General features: G+C 31.1%; 1 protein-coding gene across 1 annotated transcript; it reads right to left on the minus strand.

Moving 5' to 3' along the window:
* Nucleotides 1-968: 968 nt before the first annotated feature.
* LOC137931620 (cytochrome b5-related protein-like) lies at nt 969-8,793 on the minus strand. Its single transcript, XM_068775074.1, has 6 exons — nt 8,606-8,793; nt 4,891-5,111; nt 3,915-4,324; nt 3,286-3,474; nt 2,974-3,198; nt 969-1,843 (listed from the first exon to the last, which is right to left on the minus strand). Exons 2-6 carry the CDS (start codon nt 5,104-5,106, stop codon nt 1,549-1,551), a joined length of 1,335 nt encoding a protein of 444 aa, XP_068631175.1. The 5' UTR covers nt 5,107-5,111; nt 8,606-8,793; the 3' UTR covers nt 969-1,548.
* Nucleotides 8,794-16,929: the final 8,136 nt, after the last annotated feature.

Genomic DNA, 16,929 nt, shown 5'->3' on the forward strand with positions numbered 1-16,929 from the left:
AATTAGAATTACAATATCTACTTTTTATAGCTTTCAATAAAAATGCATCAAAAACGCTTAGCAAATGGACGTAACAAAAGGAAAGTTCGAAGTTTAACATTATTACGCTAATGGAAGTTTCTATGCCATGATACTTTTAGAGGACTTTATAATTAATCACATTATACAATTGTCCGAAACTCAGTGAGATGTTATTTTTGCCAGCATGATTATAATTTATATTTGAATAACATAATAATTATAATTATTTTTTGTGATATCATGCTGTTTATATAAAGTTGGCACTGGTAAAGTAATTTGAATAACGATTAAAATACTTGTGTACTTTAATGTTATTGTTTTGCACACATATATATATATTGACACATACATATACATGATTAATCTTGTGAGACGACGGTTTTTATGAAAGCAAACGTAAAAAAACTGGGAGGAAAATAGTGTGAAGAAGTATAAATATACAAGAAAAATTGGCTTTTATATTGTAAAATGTAATCGCGTTGGAGTAGAAAATATAATCACTTTTTGACCAAAGTACTTTTGTTAAAAATCGTTCTTTGTCATTAACATATTAAATAAACAAATAAACTGATCACCATAAAATACGTTTTATTTACTCATTTTTCTATTGAACTGCAACAAGCCAATAAGTTACCAAGCCTGTCGAGAAAGATAGTTGCAAATTTATGTTATTTTTATAATACATTTTAGATAATTTTTCAAAGTTTCTTCTTGCACTGGTTGGTAGAAATCTTTTTATAGTTATATCTGTAGAGACATGTGGCTTCGTTATTGTTTTCTATCTAACCAGTGCCAAAATCAAACTTCGCACAAAGTTCAGATTTATCGTTTGATTTTTTCGATTCTTGTGGTTCGTATTTGAACTGAGTTAACGTGTTAGTTGTTCGGTGTTATTCTATTTAAATAGCTGTGCTATTTAATGGCGTATGGTAATTACTGTAGCAATAAAACGGTCTATTTGCCCTTGGTGTATATGAAAATAAAATAACGTATTACAGATCTATTTTTAATATCTGTTATACAATCAATTTCTGTTATTAGTGATGACATACGGCACTGATGCGTTGTCTCTCATTTCGTTCCTTCAGGCTTACAATTGTTCAACGATCCCACGATCTAATTGGGAATGAGTATATCCGCATACGAAAGTAAATTGGACACAGCTGAGCTGATTGGCAAGTTGAAGTCGCAAGGCGCTGACAACAGAGCGCGCAGAATAAAATGATGAAATAAAACGCTGCTAGGGTCTTAAGATTCTGGAGTGGTGATTGCGGACCAACAAGCGCAGTTTAGGACGTCTATCTATAAAGTAGATAGAGGACATGGCAATTAGACTATATTGTCAGAAGACGCTATGTTAAGATGATGGTAATAAAATTATGCACTAATACTATGCGATAAATTAAACGTATCACATAAAGTTTTTGAGCAAAATAATTAGAGTACATTTTTTCCTTTATAAATATAAAGTTTTTCTTTAATAATAAATTTATTCCAAGCTCCACTTGCCTAAAATTTTCATTTTAACTAATAAATCTTTTTCTTTTCTCTAAAATTATTCGGTCGCTTCCTTATCAGTTGCTTACTGTGGCTAATGAATGACTTCATGTATGAAGCTCGACGTAGTTCAATTTCAAACTTTTCACAATGTTCTTGGAGAGTAGGATAAAGATATTTTAATTCTGCGTGATCTAAAGTCGGGAACAAATGATGGAGTGCGTGGTATCCGAATCTTGTAAGGGATTTGAAGTGACTATCGGTATAATCAACTCGCTCTTCACACGTGTCCAACTGGTGAATGCCCCAGTCATAGTATTCGTCTCTGTAATGATAAAAAATATTTTATTAACAATATGTTGTTTTATTTTCGTAAAAACGATCACTCTTCAATTTGAAACGAGTGCGCGTCAAGAAAGGTATATATATAAACGATAGGTCAATCGTTTATTATAAATTGATGACTGACAAAGACAGATAAAGACAGCTCGATCAATTCAGCTAATTTTTCTTTCCAATTTTTTAAAGGAAAAAGAAAGGTGATTTAAAAAATCAAACGAAAATTTGAACGGAAATTGAAAAAAAATCGTAAAAAAATGCACTTTTCATTTATCATACAAATCACAGAGTAAATTAAGTTACCAGTCCCGAGTTATTAAACAATTCCTGACAATCAAAACAAAAAAAAGGCTTGTTAGGATTTGATCCCAAAAATACCGTGGATTTTTTAATGAAATTGTATTTTCATAGTAATACTTTATAAAGAAGTAAGATAAAAATATATGCATATTATTATTAAACTAGTAGAATGCATGAAGTTTATTATAGTAATAAATCGATGTTTACGATTAAGACATTAAATCAATCAAATTAAGTTATGAGTCTAAAATTAGTTTGATTTATTTAATATGTCTTTCGTCAAATGAGTTTCTCTTGACAGTTCGTAGTCTGTCTTTAGTATTAGTATTTTTTATTATCATATAATTTAATAATGAAATGAATTTTCGTATTTGTTACATATTCAGCTATAGTTGTATTTAGTAATGCTTAATTTCAATATTTTTGATTAATCTTGATATAATAACTTTAACATTTATTGAGTGTTGTTAGGAAATATATTATTTTGTTTTACACACAACAGTACATTTGTTCTGCTTCTGAGCATTTAGCCTCAAGAAGATATATGAATTACCTAGGTTATTTCATGCTTGTCACATCGAACTGGCCTTATTGGAAATCTATGGGAGATGCCTATGTCCATCAGTGGACGTTCTGTGGTCCATATTATGTGAATGACTATGTGAGAGACAATTTTACGATGTAATAAGTTTTTTTTTTAAATACGTGTCCACGATAAAAAAAAAAACGACAAAAAGGACAGTCTTCTCATCTACATGCGATATTTAATGAATATAACTATTGTTTTGAAACTAATTAGAGTTTTTATTTATTTACCTTGGAATGTCTCCATCAAAAAAGTTTCCAGGCGAGTGATGACCGGCGGTCAGGCCAAATATCATGAAAAACCAGCTAGAAGGAATAACTATGGATATCCAAACGACAAGTGTCCAAGCGAGCGATAACCCACCTAAGGACCACATCCAAATTGGGAGGAAAAATTGTATGATGTTGGCCCACTTAAGTTTTTTACTGTCCATTTGTATAATGCCTGTACATATTCTGTAAGACAAAAAGTTTATTAAAGTTGAAGCACAAACACAATATAAGTATAATAAATAGAAAGATCAATGTGAAAGTTACACTCACTCTTTTACAAGAAGTCCTATTGCCACAAAAGAAAATATAAGAGGGTAATAAAATGAAGCCATTTGAGCCCATATAGGTTTTTCCTTATTAGGCATGTATTGCAGGAATGGTTCCAACATGCTTAATTCCAAATCATTTAATGTATTGGTATGTAAATGATGTGATAAAGAATGCGAGATCCTCCAGTCCCTGTAGGCAAGTTGTTTTAAGAAATACATTATTTCGTATAAGACTATGTTTATATATTACATTAGAAAACGTTTTTAAATGATAATTTCTTCAGTATGAATTATAATAATAAAAAAGCTACTGAAACCAATGTTTCGCGCTTTAAATAAGCGCGGTGAGGTGGAGTTCACAGCCAAAAAGCATCGCACAGCAGGCACCGCTGCCGCGGGCATTGAACGCGTAGTGACTCGGTGGAACCGGTCGAACTTTGCTCTCTCCCGACGGCAAAGGCACGGTACAGCGGTTTCGGTAGCATTATAATTATACATTTATGACAATCTTTTATAAAAAATAACATAATTTAATAAATAATACTTCTTATTTGATATTTGAAACTTTTAGTAAAAATAATATGAACATTAATAGAAATTAAAAATATATGACTTCTAGATAAAACTCACTCGTATGACATTCCACTGAGGTTAAAAAGATACATTCGCCAGTTATCCGCTCGATGAAAGTAATTATGAGCAGAGATCGTTAGCCCGCTAAGAATGAGCCCTGTGACCACTGATAGAACTCCTCCAAGAATCAAATCCTGGCTCCACAGCGTACAACACAAGGGGCTTGTAATTAACAAAGCCAAAAACAAAGTGTCAATAATCAAGTCACTTTTTTCTCTTAAATCATTAGGCATGTCTTTAAGTTTGTTTTGAATTTTTTGTTTTAAAGTTATGTAAAATCCATCTTCTTTGAAAGTGAAAGGAGAATTTCTAGGCGTATCGACTTTCTTAATGAAATATTTTGGTAATAAAGTTTCAGCTATTCCGTGAAGGTGGTGTGTTTCAAAAGCTTCTGTTATGTCTGTACCCTGAAACATTATCGAGATAAAGATAAAAGAAATCTATAAAAATCAAATACTGTTTTAACAACTATTAAAATCGGAACATATTTATAAAATAATAGAAACTTAAAAATGCAGTGTGGAATTGCATCTTTATATATGCGTAATCATCTGTAGCCTGAAAAATCCAATATATGAGACGATTGGTTATATATGTATAAAAACCTTAAAGAAGTGAATGTATAGCTCATTTTTCTGTAAAAAGCATTAAGGCTACACCTATTTCCAATCAATCTGTTTAAATTTATCATCCCAAAATATGTTACACTGATTTATTTTTTCTATTGAAATGCAGGAATTAAACTTTGAAAAACATTTTTTATCATATTATTCTTTCTGAAACCATTAACTGTTGTAAATGAGCTATAAATTCAACCCCTTTGTACCAATAATTAATCACGCTGCTTATCGACGTTTACTTAAAAAAAAGCAACGGATGTTTTCATTTTTAATATTTTATTAAACAGTTCTTTTTCAATTGATATAAGTAATTACTGTTTCACTTATCTTGTAGGTAAAATAAAAATTCTTACTTTTGTAACAGATATCCATTGTGGACCACCAGGATGTGTTGAAACGAAGTCAGTCAAATCGTAAAGTGAATCATGTATTCGCCAAAAACCTTCTGCACCATCGAGTATGTGTTTTCCTTTCAACCATTGATACGCTGTTCTCGGGTCTTTCTCCCGATAAACTGGGTATTTCAAATGTGGAAAACTATTTTGCCCTCGTTCCGGTTTCACGGCCATTGCATCTAAACAAAGGTAAAGTGACTGTTTAAATGTTTATGCTTTGTGGAAGGATATCTTTAACGTCATACATAAAATCTTTTGCTTACGCATGTACATATAATACTCTGATTATAAAATCGGTTATTATTAATAAACAATACTTAGTATACATAATTTCAAACATCGTTTTTCACACAAAATAAATATTAAACATATAAGCGGAAGCCCTGTAGTAAAACTATATGATTATTATTAGATTCGACAAGAGCGATCCTATTTTTAGTGAAGCTTGTGAACTTTTGTTAAGGAAACTCATCATAAGGATCGACATATATTCGGAAGATGTGTGATCAATGATAGAGAGACCTCCGTAGTTTATGTATAAAAGAAAGCTTGTGTTCCTACAGTAGAGACATTACTAGGCTAACATATTATTAACATAGTAAGTCTTCCTCAACTCGGTAGTGAAAGAACTGTTAGAGTTTAGAACAACTCAGGAGCCAAAGTCCAAATCCGCCGCTGCTTATATTTGAACGTGTAAACTTGTGGGCACTTGATTTTTAAAGTTTTCAGAAATTGGCCAGTACCGACCTCTGCACATCACAATAACAAACTGCGATCGACCACCTGCCTGCCAAGCGTCGCAATTATGATACATCCCCCATAGATAACACTGGGGGAGAATCGATTTATTTAGTGAAGTTCGTGCGCTTTCTTTGGCCAAATTTATTTTCGGGAAAAAGGGAAGAGGCTTATCTCTCCGTTCCTCCGCTTCTTTCTCTATCGTTTTGGCTGAAAAGAATGCGAATGTGTGCAAAAGCGTTTACGTATCCTTAGTACATAGCGACGGAGGAGGGAGAGCGAGGGAGTTTTTGTCAGTGCAAGTCTGACATTACCAATACTTGATCTGGGGAGTATGTGAAAGATTATCCACCTGTTGGATAAACAAAAAAACTTTTAGTAGAGATTGAGACTCTGGAACTCCTCTCGGGCCAGTGTGTGGCGTATAATATTTGTTAAGTCATATCCGTATACCGGTTAAAAGGGAACTTAGCTAATATAATTAAGGGGCTTGACACATCGTCTCCATTCTTTTGAATAGGTAATGAGCACAAAAGTCTATATAGCACCGCAATCTACAAACAGTATAAGAGATAGTTTTAATTACTAGCAACATTATATAGTTTAAAATAAAAAAATATATATTTTAACTAAGCTTTATAAAGCATGAAGATAGAGGGCGTTACAAAATTCATCAATGACTAATTTCATAATCAAATTAGAATAAATATCTAATATAAAAATCATAATTAGAATAAATATCTGCTAATTTATGGAGGCAAGAGTGGGAGTTATTGGAAATTTAACGCCTGAACAAAACAAACCTGATATTTTATAACAAACCTAACGTAAGGTTGGTAGTAATCTAAATAGACCAAACTAAACTTGTAATCTCCAAACGAGACAAAAGACGTTTCGCTGTGTCAATGACAAAAACAATTGTTACGATGTTAATAGGCACATCATTTAGATGCCTTTAGAAAAGACTCCCACGAATTTTAACATATTCGAAAATTACAATTCCAGGAGTTAACATTAACACATTTATATAAAAAGTAATTATTTTTGCATATTTGTTTCCAAATTAGTACTCATAAATGTATTTTATTGTCCAAATATGACACGTTTTATATAGGCGGCCTTCGCCTTACGGTCAAGGTGAGGCTATGTAACAAGAAAGAAATCTGTTAAATAGCTAAATTACTTTTAACTAAATCTTTACACAAAAAATCTGTAATGCTGTTTTTGTTTAATCCGAATAAAAAAGTAAAAAATAACTTTAAAAAACAAAAATTATTAGGCCTCTTACAATATGTGCCTTAACTTTTATTTACAATAAGAAATTTAATCCTCAAATAGTTTTGTCTTGTATAATCAAGAGAAAATTTGGACAAGTATTTATGTATTTTATGTATGTATATGTATACTCATATCACTTCCGATTTCTGAAGGTCAGAGTAGCCATTTCCTTATTCTTGTACCGTCGTTATTTCCTTGTTGGTTAATTACACGATCGTGAGAACTTAAACTTTTTAACTGATTTTGCTGTGATTTAAGTCGTTTGAAAGTTTAATTTACAATTTTCTTTATAAATGTCAGAACTGATCCATATTATATAAGCAAATTGCTTCATGGACTGTGATTGTCAAATACTGTAACTGTGTACTGTGTTATCAAATACTGTGTACTGATTCTCAAATACTGTTCTCTGAGATGATACAAAATAAAGCGAAGGCTCTTAATTGTATCTTTATAAATATTAAAAACTGAACGCGGCCATACAGAGTGATTGGTTATTATTGTAAAAGCTTAAAAAGGGTGAATGCTCTCTCAAATATAACTTGTTTGCTGTTAACAAATGTACAGTATACCCAACAGTAAAATCAATGGTTTTTGAAATAATAAATGGATTAATGATAGTACAGTAAGAAAAAGTGTTTTCAAAATTCACATTATAACTATATGTATTAAAATTATTATTGTTTAGTATTTGTGTTCGCAGACTATTCTACCAGAAGATAATAGACTGTATACATTTCATAGGAAACAAAAAATAGGTGAACATTTTCCATAAGTATCAATTTAAACAGGTTCATTGGAAACGGGTTTAAAAGCCTTTAAAAGTTTTGTGCCGACAAATGAGCTATACATTCATTCCTTTATAAGTTTAACACCTGTAACTAATGACCTTGTATGTTTAGCATATGTAGCATGACGAGAAAGTAAGGAAAACAACTAATGCTAAGAAATACTAACATATAACATTAAAGGATCACTAAGGGTTTTCAAATACACAAGGTAATTTCATGATTTTGTTTTAAGAGTTGGTATATCTCAATAGTTTAGTCATTACAATGGCTACACGTGTTTCAAGCCAAAACATAATAATGCTTAATCTATTCTATTTGGCGCCAAATGCACGCGTCACAGTGGTGTCAAACTTGAACCTCATGTAAGTGAGACCTTTATAGCTAGAACTGATTCATTAGAATGTAATTGGATATATACATTCGTTTTTTTTTCATTCATTTTCATTACTATGGTTATATTTTGTAAAAATTAGTCTAAGGAATATAATAACGTCATGTTCCTTTGCTTATTAAACTATGAAATTTTAATTATCCTAAAACTACTTAAGTTAGAAGTTAACAAATAGGCTGTAAATATAAATTTACAAATTTCAAATTTGCGCAACTTATTGTGAACAAAAGAACAATTTTTTTGGATAGTCATTAACATAATCGGTAAAGATTATGTATAAATGACTTGCAATTCTACAACAACTACCTACTACAATACTTTAGAATCACCAATGGGTTTTTTGGGTTTGTTTATTGCCAACAAAAACTTGTTGACAAATTTATCTTGACTTTGACTTTGAATTTCAACATGAATTGTCAAGACCGGTTTTTATCCGTGTTACTATATAATAACATACACAACATCGATCAATTACCTGTTTCTTTCGAAGAAATAATTAACGATGACTGTTGTTGAAGGTTAAAAACACAAAAACTAAAATTGAAATGTCTATTACGATAATAATTATTAATTTACTTAATCACAAAATATTAGCAATATCTTTGTTTCCGTTGTGTGATGATAAAAATGATAAACAATTTTTATTTGTTCGGCAAACACAACCGCCCCGAATCAAAGAATAGTTCAGACTGTTGATTGTCGCTGCGCACGCGTTTATCAAACACAGTAAAACTGTTACACTTTATCATATAGGCCTTTACTATTAGTAAACAGTGCAACTCAATGATTCGATTTACGTTTATTTGCATATAATTTATTCATCAACATCATTTAAGTCGTAGGACAACCTGTATAGATTTTCAATAAGACCGGTATAAGAGTTATTTTTTATCGTCATCATCATAGAAATTTCAGATGAAGGTCGCCAACTGCACAACACAGGCCTACCTCATAGTTTTTCAATCGGATCGGATGGAAGCGATTTGCATCCAGTGTTTTTTGACGACCTTAATAAGGTTATCGTCGTTCTAACTTGTAGGTGGTTGTCCAGCGCTGGACTTGTTGGTCCTTCGCCTTCAGAACCTCAAGGCCTAAGCAGCGATCAATTTTGTGTGAACGGAAGCCTGCTCACATCAACTTAATAATCTGTTGGGCTAAGTTGATCACTTTCGGCCGTCTATGGATCTTCTTATTTGTAATTCATCCCTAACTGAAATCCCGAGTATTGCCTATAGCCCTCTGCCATGGCTTGTAGAGCGGCTGTAATCTTGCCAGTGAGGTCCGATGCGAGAGACCACGTTTCTATCATTAATAAATTCACTAGACGTCTATAATGGGAAATCTTCAATTTCTTTTAATTTCAGTCGTGACTACCTCCTGCAGCGAAGACAATTTTAAATTATTTTATTTCTAGGTTATACTCTTAAAACAAATGGACTTCCGGGGCTATTAATTATAGTCTTATTAAGTAATAGTGTTAAAATATTCGATACGACGTTGAACATAATGATTAACAAATATATACTAAAAGATTTATGCTTATCTTTCTTGCAATAAGAAGGCAACTGATGTAATTTAAATAATATAGATATATTTAAAAACTTCCTAATCCGGCATTTTGATGTTAATGACCCAATCGCAGCGAAGCGTAATTTGATAATTACACCTTCATATTAAGTTTACGTACAAGTATATATTCTCAAGGTTTAAAACGAGTTGCAAAAAGTAGTGCAATTACATAAAAAAGTGAACAAAAATTGTTACGACTACTCTATAACACTACTTCAACGTTATATGTGTATCAACATAGTAGACAGAAATGTCTTACTGTTTTGCTCCTGGACAATATTGAACTGGAGACATATGTTTTCACTGTCTAGATGAAATAATACAATTAAAAAAAAGTTTTATCCGGTTAAAAATCGTTGGTCAGAGACGCTGGGCGAGCCATAGGAATGGCTAAACTCGGAATTTTCGGATCATAAAGGAGGACTTCCGTAATTAAACGAAAGTAATAAACATAGACCAGCGCATTGGAAAATTGTAATAGCAGTAGGAAGATCGTATGTGTAAAACAAATAGTCGCAGGGGCCTTCAATTACTGGAGAGACCACGGACCTGCATTTACAGGCAGACAGGTGTTCTAGTTAAGATCGTCGGACGACGCTGGATGCCGACGCCTCCAATCAGTTCTATTAGAAATCTATAGGAGACGTCATGCATGTCCAACAGTAGAGATCTTATGGCTGAAATAATTACTACTTTGAATTTTAATATGAATTAATGTTGAATTAGACAGAATATTCCAAAATCTTTATAATATTTAAACGAAAGTTAACGCTTACTAATAAAAAAAATGTTCTCTTGTTTCATGAAAACATTATACAAGGTAATTTACCTTATGCGTTATTGTTGCTGTGTTTACCGCAGGATGTGAAGTAAGGCTGACCATCTGCCCTTCATAAGTGCAACGACCTTCCTTACGCGTGTTTTTGGTTGAAATTATGTTACCTGATGAGGACGTTACTATGTAAAATATATTCTTCAGAAGTTGTATTGATATTTCAGTCAATATATATTTGAAGGCATAAACATTATAGATCAAGGGTAGGCTATTGTAGGTGTGAAGGAAATCATCGCGAGGAAACTTAAATGTCCCTTGGTTGGTCTACTCGATATTTGGTTGGAACGACAATCGCAGAGGAAGATTGTATGCCTACAATACGAATAATATAAATAAAAACGAATCATAAATACTTTGATTCTTGTTCAATTTTGTTTCCTGGTAAATTTTCTCATGTACATGAGTAATTCTTTATCTAACGAACTGGGACTTATTAAAGTTAATATTAGTAATAATAGTAAAATAGGTCACGTATATAATCTAATAAATAAGATGTATTTATGTAAATACTTAATTTGTTATAGCTGTAAAATATTTAAATTTATTTTGTAAGATTAGCCATAATGGCCTCTTTGTCCTCAAAAAGTAAGTAAGTGTCCTTAAAGTTTTTAACTCACCTCACTCAAACTCACTCAAATTTAATCACCGTCTATAAAGTGATCACTCTGAAATATCCATTTATTTTTCTTTTGGAATGAGCAAGTAACTTCTGGTAGTATAAAGTTTGTAGTGACAAAGATAACAGTATAATTTTTATTATGTTGTAATTACAATTTTAAAAGGCTTTTTATTACTAAATTATAATAATGTTTATTAATACTATTCAAATCATAGATATTTGGATAGGTTGAATATTTTGAGCATTGATTTTGAGCAACTGAGTTGTACATTAACCCCTTTACAGCTTTTACACCAATAACCTATCACTAGAGGTACGGAAATTTCGCAAAAAAAAATCACCAATTTCGCATTTATATTTTCCAAAATTTAAAAATTTACCATAAATTTCGCATTTATATTTTTGAAATTATAAATTTTGGGTAAATTAGGTATTTATTTCGTACGAAATTTCCGTACTCCTACCTATCACCCTTTTTATATACTATTTGTTAATCTCTGTGGAAAATACTCTATGATTAAAACATTATTTTATGCGTGATGTAAACTAAACAAGGCGTATTTATAAACATTATTCCACCAAAAATGATGGAATACTTTAATATTTTTCGTCTAATATTTAGCAAAAAGGCGTTATGCGAGTAAAAATGAAGTTAATATTATATAACGGCAGCCATTTTATGAAGCATTGTAGTCAGCGCTGTTGGAAATTAATAGCTTATTTTCGTTGAACGGAGGAATTGCTGCGATACTGAGATAACATAAGATGGACACTAACGGGAAAATTATTTTTGTTCCCTAACCTAATAAGAACGGAATGAAAATAGGACAGTATTTCTCATTTTAATTAAGTATTAAAAGGTCTTTTATGATAAAAAAAAATTTAAGTTGTATTTCTTAATATATTTACGATGTTCGGTAGTATTGTGGGGTTTCATAATTTTTATATATACTGTATTTATTTTGTGTAATAAAGTGAATAAGATCATCAATGTGGATTATTATGAAGAACTATTGAAAAACAAGTTCATAATAGTTGAAAAAAAAATCCTTTCTTTTTTCTTGTCCCCTGAAACAGATAATCAGGGACATAGATGAATCCACAAATTATAATTTAAAGGCATTTTTTTTCAGAACTAGGTAACTCAACTCAGCCTTTGTCTAATGCTCAAAGAATTTTACTTTTTAATTACTGATATAAGATATACACAAAGTAATTTACGTAGTTTACTGTCATATATCAAAAGGTTAAATGTAATTACATAATACATACAATGCAAATACATTTAAGTTTTAAATTTATGCACATAAAATAACGAAAGTAAAAATTACATAAAAGCGTAAGACCGACAAACGTAGTGTATAAAAACTGATGATTCTTCTACCTATATATTATCTTCTTTTTATAGGTCCAATGCTAAGAAGTATTTTATTTTAATAATAATTTTGTGAAGTATTATATTTTAATAATAAATTTGCAGATTTCTAAGCCAGATTAACTTATCAGAAAGATTATCTTCACAGTAGAAGTACATCAGTTCTGTGACGTCAGACTTCAAGATTACTTGTAACGAACTTGAATGTCATTTTACTTCTTCGTCTCCCAGTTTTTATAGTCGTGTCGTACGGTGTAATTATATAAAACCATTTTATAAAAATATTTATTTGAAAAAAAAATTAAAGTTTCTTGATGTAAGTGCATTGTATAGTCTAATAAAAATTAATAACGCCGACAAAATAACTAATAGATGTAAATTCTTAGCTTTTCACAGATTAACCATGCGGGTGTCGGGTACAGTCCATCTCGTAAGCAGAGAGATCGAGTACCGTGCTAATGCTACCGGACTGAACGTGAGATTTGAGGACGCCTTTTAGCAATGCATTGGCTTTAATCAGTCAGCTTAATATTAAATTACTGAAAAAAAAAACACACTAATAATAAAATCACCGGGGTTTATAATGTTTTTGGATGATTATTAACATATTGAATTTTTTTTAATTTAAAAATATTTGATTCCCAAACATATTTGTCATTTTTTAACAGAATTAAAACAATTCATTCACAAACATCTTAATCGTGAACATACTCTGAAATAGGGTAATACGATTTTGGCACAGCCTGGGTTTAATAAATTCCTTGAATTTACAAAGTGAAAAATTTACTGGCTTGTTTGGCGGTTATAAAATTGTATACATTAACCTACGAATGAGTGAGACGCTTTATGGATTCTAATAGCGGGTACAGGAGGTTTATTTTTATTTCTCGTATTACGCTAATGGAGATCACTATTTGTCTTAAATTTATTGGGATTTTTATGTCCTAACATTAGGTTGTCGTAAATATATTGTGAGTGTAGTATGAGTATGCGTTCACCTTTTTAGATTGGACTCTCCCCCCTACATAACTAAATTTTAAATCCTACCAACGCTATTTTAGGAGCCAGTTCAATAAATTAGCTGCTTTTCACTCGTCAGGCCGAAATCCTTCATTAGATTATAGAGAGATTTCGTTGTTATATCTCTCACTGCTACTTCCACTACATACTAATTTACTATGAATTTATAGTATTTAAACCTTGTTATTTCGTTGTCCAGGTCTTGGTGCTTCTTATTCACGTAAGTTGTATGGTTTTTGGACCTATTTGTTTTCGAGGCAACAATGAAGCTTAAAGGTTTTGTAATATATGTTTGATGTCGTATTTACGAAGGTAATTATAAGGCATTTGTCTCAGACCTAAAGACAAAAGGCTTTAATAAACGCGGTTACTTTATAAGTTGTTACTAACAACAAAACACATAAACAATGGAATAATTAGGGTAATCTAGAGGTCTCCTTAATAAACCGTGGTGATATACTATTCGTTGTTATCCGATGGAAACATCGCTGTGGTTAAGTATTCAAGTTTAATCCATCTTTTTGTTTACAGGTATAAGTAGATAAGGCCAAATGTTTTTTGTCTCTTCTTGTAATAAATTAAAAATTATAATTATAGGAAATAAAAAAACGTTTCTTTTATATTATTAAAAAATACCTTTTTTATAATAATATCTACACCTTAGTTATGACCAGTAAGTCTTCCTAAAACATTAAAAATTTCGTTTCTTTGATTAGTGTGCTGTAATTATAATTTAGGACAGACATCTTGGTAAGGCCGTTGGAACTCGCGGAATCCAGTCCGCTTCTTATTGGTATTATTGGAAATCTATAGAGGAGATCTATGTCGAGTAGTGGACGTCTTACGGCTGAAATGATAATGATTATGATGAAATTCCTTTTAATAGACATTTGTCATTCGAAAATATTTTGAGCCTTTTAGCATTTTCTACGTAAAACAGAAAGCACTGACGGCTTGGTCCACACCTCTTTAATTATAACTACACCCGGATACTCCAATGAAAGCCTCGGCTTTGGTTATATTATTTATTTCACCGGGTAGGGATGTTGGGGCTCATAAGTCGCTTCCGCGAAGGATTTATGAAGTGACTGGGTGCAAGGAAGGACATCCGGTAAGCGACCTCGGACCTGTTAGCACTCGAAAATTCCGGTTTGAGAAGGTTCAAGAATTCAGGGTGCTGAATTTCGGTTCGAACGCTCGATGTTATTGTACCACTGTACAAATAATGTAAATGTAACCTTTTTAACACCTAGGTTAAAAATAGGAATTATAAGGTGTATAATATATAAAGATGTTATTAAAAAGAATTGAATTGCAGTAATAGCTTTACACAGGAAAGGAGATATAAATAAAACCATGGATTATCATGTTTGTTCTACAGAACTCGCAGCTTATAAAAGATACCATAGATGTTTTTTGGCTGTGATTATAAGTAGTAGGTATACGTGCAGTTAAGAATGTATATCGATGCAAGTTGCTTCCAACTGATTTTATTATAAATTTATTGGCGATGCTTGTGTCTGCCAGTGGACGACCTGCAGCTGAAGTCAAGATTATATTTCTGATTTTTGACTAACTACTGATCACATTTAGGCATTTGTATTAAGATCACATTGAATTAGTTTATGTAGTGTTATTTTTAACGATGTTTTTTTAGAAAAAATATATTATTGTTGGCAGTCTCTTTTATTAGAGCACGCAAGTCATAATTAAGTTCGAAGGTTACTTAATAGTGAAACTATATGATATATGACATAAATTCAAAATTTTCATTACCGGTTTTTATTTATAATAGTTAAGATATTTGATGGATTGTGACACGAAGTTTAACAAAGAGAGGTCTATTTAATTATTATATTTAAACTTGATTGATAATTAATCTTTATTTCGTGTGAAAGTTTAGACAATAAAATTATCTAAGTTGGTTCATGGATTAATAATTAAGGCAAAATTTTTTTTGAATTATGAGTTCAAAAGTTTGAACACGTTCCTCTTAAGAAGAATGTGGTAATAAACAGTTAAAGCTTAATATCGTCATTAATAAACAATTTCGAATGGCTTTTACCTGGAATTTTCGTCGAGTACAAGCAATATGGCCGTCCATTGGAAAGCTATAAAATTTTGTTGTGAATTTTACGGCCATTATCGATACTGCCATTTTTATATTTCATTCTCCGCTCCACATAGCAAGTTAATTGAACGCCAATGGTCCAAGGAATGGGGCAACAGTAGCACATGTGTAAATAGCCTACGGTAAATTAAACTTCTAACGATAAATGTGAGTTGTAAATATTAATAAAGAAACCGATTATTTTTCTATATTTTAAAGAATTGTTCTAACTCAAAGATTAGCACCTTATATATATTTGAGAGTTTATTGTCTCTGCTTCATTTATACAAAAGGACGGTAACATAATAATCAAAATAGCTTACTTATAGCATGATCTCAAATTAACTGTCAAGTCAATTCAGAATAAATTATGACATAGGAAATCGGTTATCCCTTTTAACCATCCAGCGAACCTCAATTCGTGGATCATAAATTAGTATTAATATTTCACAGATCAGCAGAGATATATATCTGCAAACATGACATTTGTGTTTGTTTAACGTTGATAATTTATTTTTTAAGTATGACATAAACAATTATGTTACGTTATACGTACATTACGCTATAATTATAGTATATAACAAAGTTCCTTTGAATTTTTATTTAATGAGTAACGAATAGATAATATTTTTATTTTTTAATACATTATTGACAATAATGTCGTCGAAAGATATTGGATGCTTCCAACAGATCTTATTGGAAGCCTATGGTAAAGTCCCAAAAGCCCAGCAGTAGACGAAGGACTTTGTTAATTTATTAATCAATATATAAATACTTATAAAAATGTATGAATACATTCATAGTCATAATTGAATAATTATATATCTTGTCGATTCTTCTCGATTTATGAAAAATACAAAATTACTTGTCGAGAATTGTATTAAAATTTCGGTGCACTAATATTTTATCTTATTTTCAACGAAAGTAACAAAGCTAAGTTGTTATAGGTAATGGTGGATAACACAATGAGCTGATGGACATATAACTTGATATAAGTACGACTTTTTACATTTTTAACACATTCACATTTTTGACACAGAGCCTAAAACCTGCCTATCTTTAATTGGCCTTTAAAATCGTATTATATAAAATAACTCTGTGACATGCTTTTATTTTTGCTTTTAGCCATATATCCAAATATCTAATAAATATACAACAACTTTTCCATTAAATTTTAATAGATCTTTATTTATACTGTCCTTCGTCAAATTATGGACTTTGTGAAGAATGTTTGGTCGTTATTGGAAGTAGTAACCATGTTTATCTAATTA

Source organism: Battus philenor, unplaced genomic scaffold (assembly GCF_028537555.1).
Source record: "Battus philenor isolate CCGP_79_NKW_IND1 unplaced genomic scaffold, ilBatPhil1.0.hap1 SCAF_8, whole genome shotgun sequence".
In the NCBI taxonomy this organism is placed as follows: Eukaryota; Metazoa; Arthropoda; class Insecta; order Lepidoptera; family Papilionidae; genus Battus; species Battus philenor.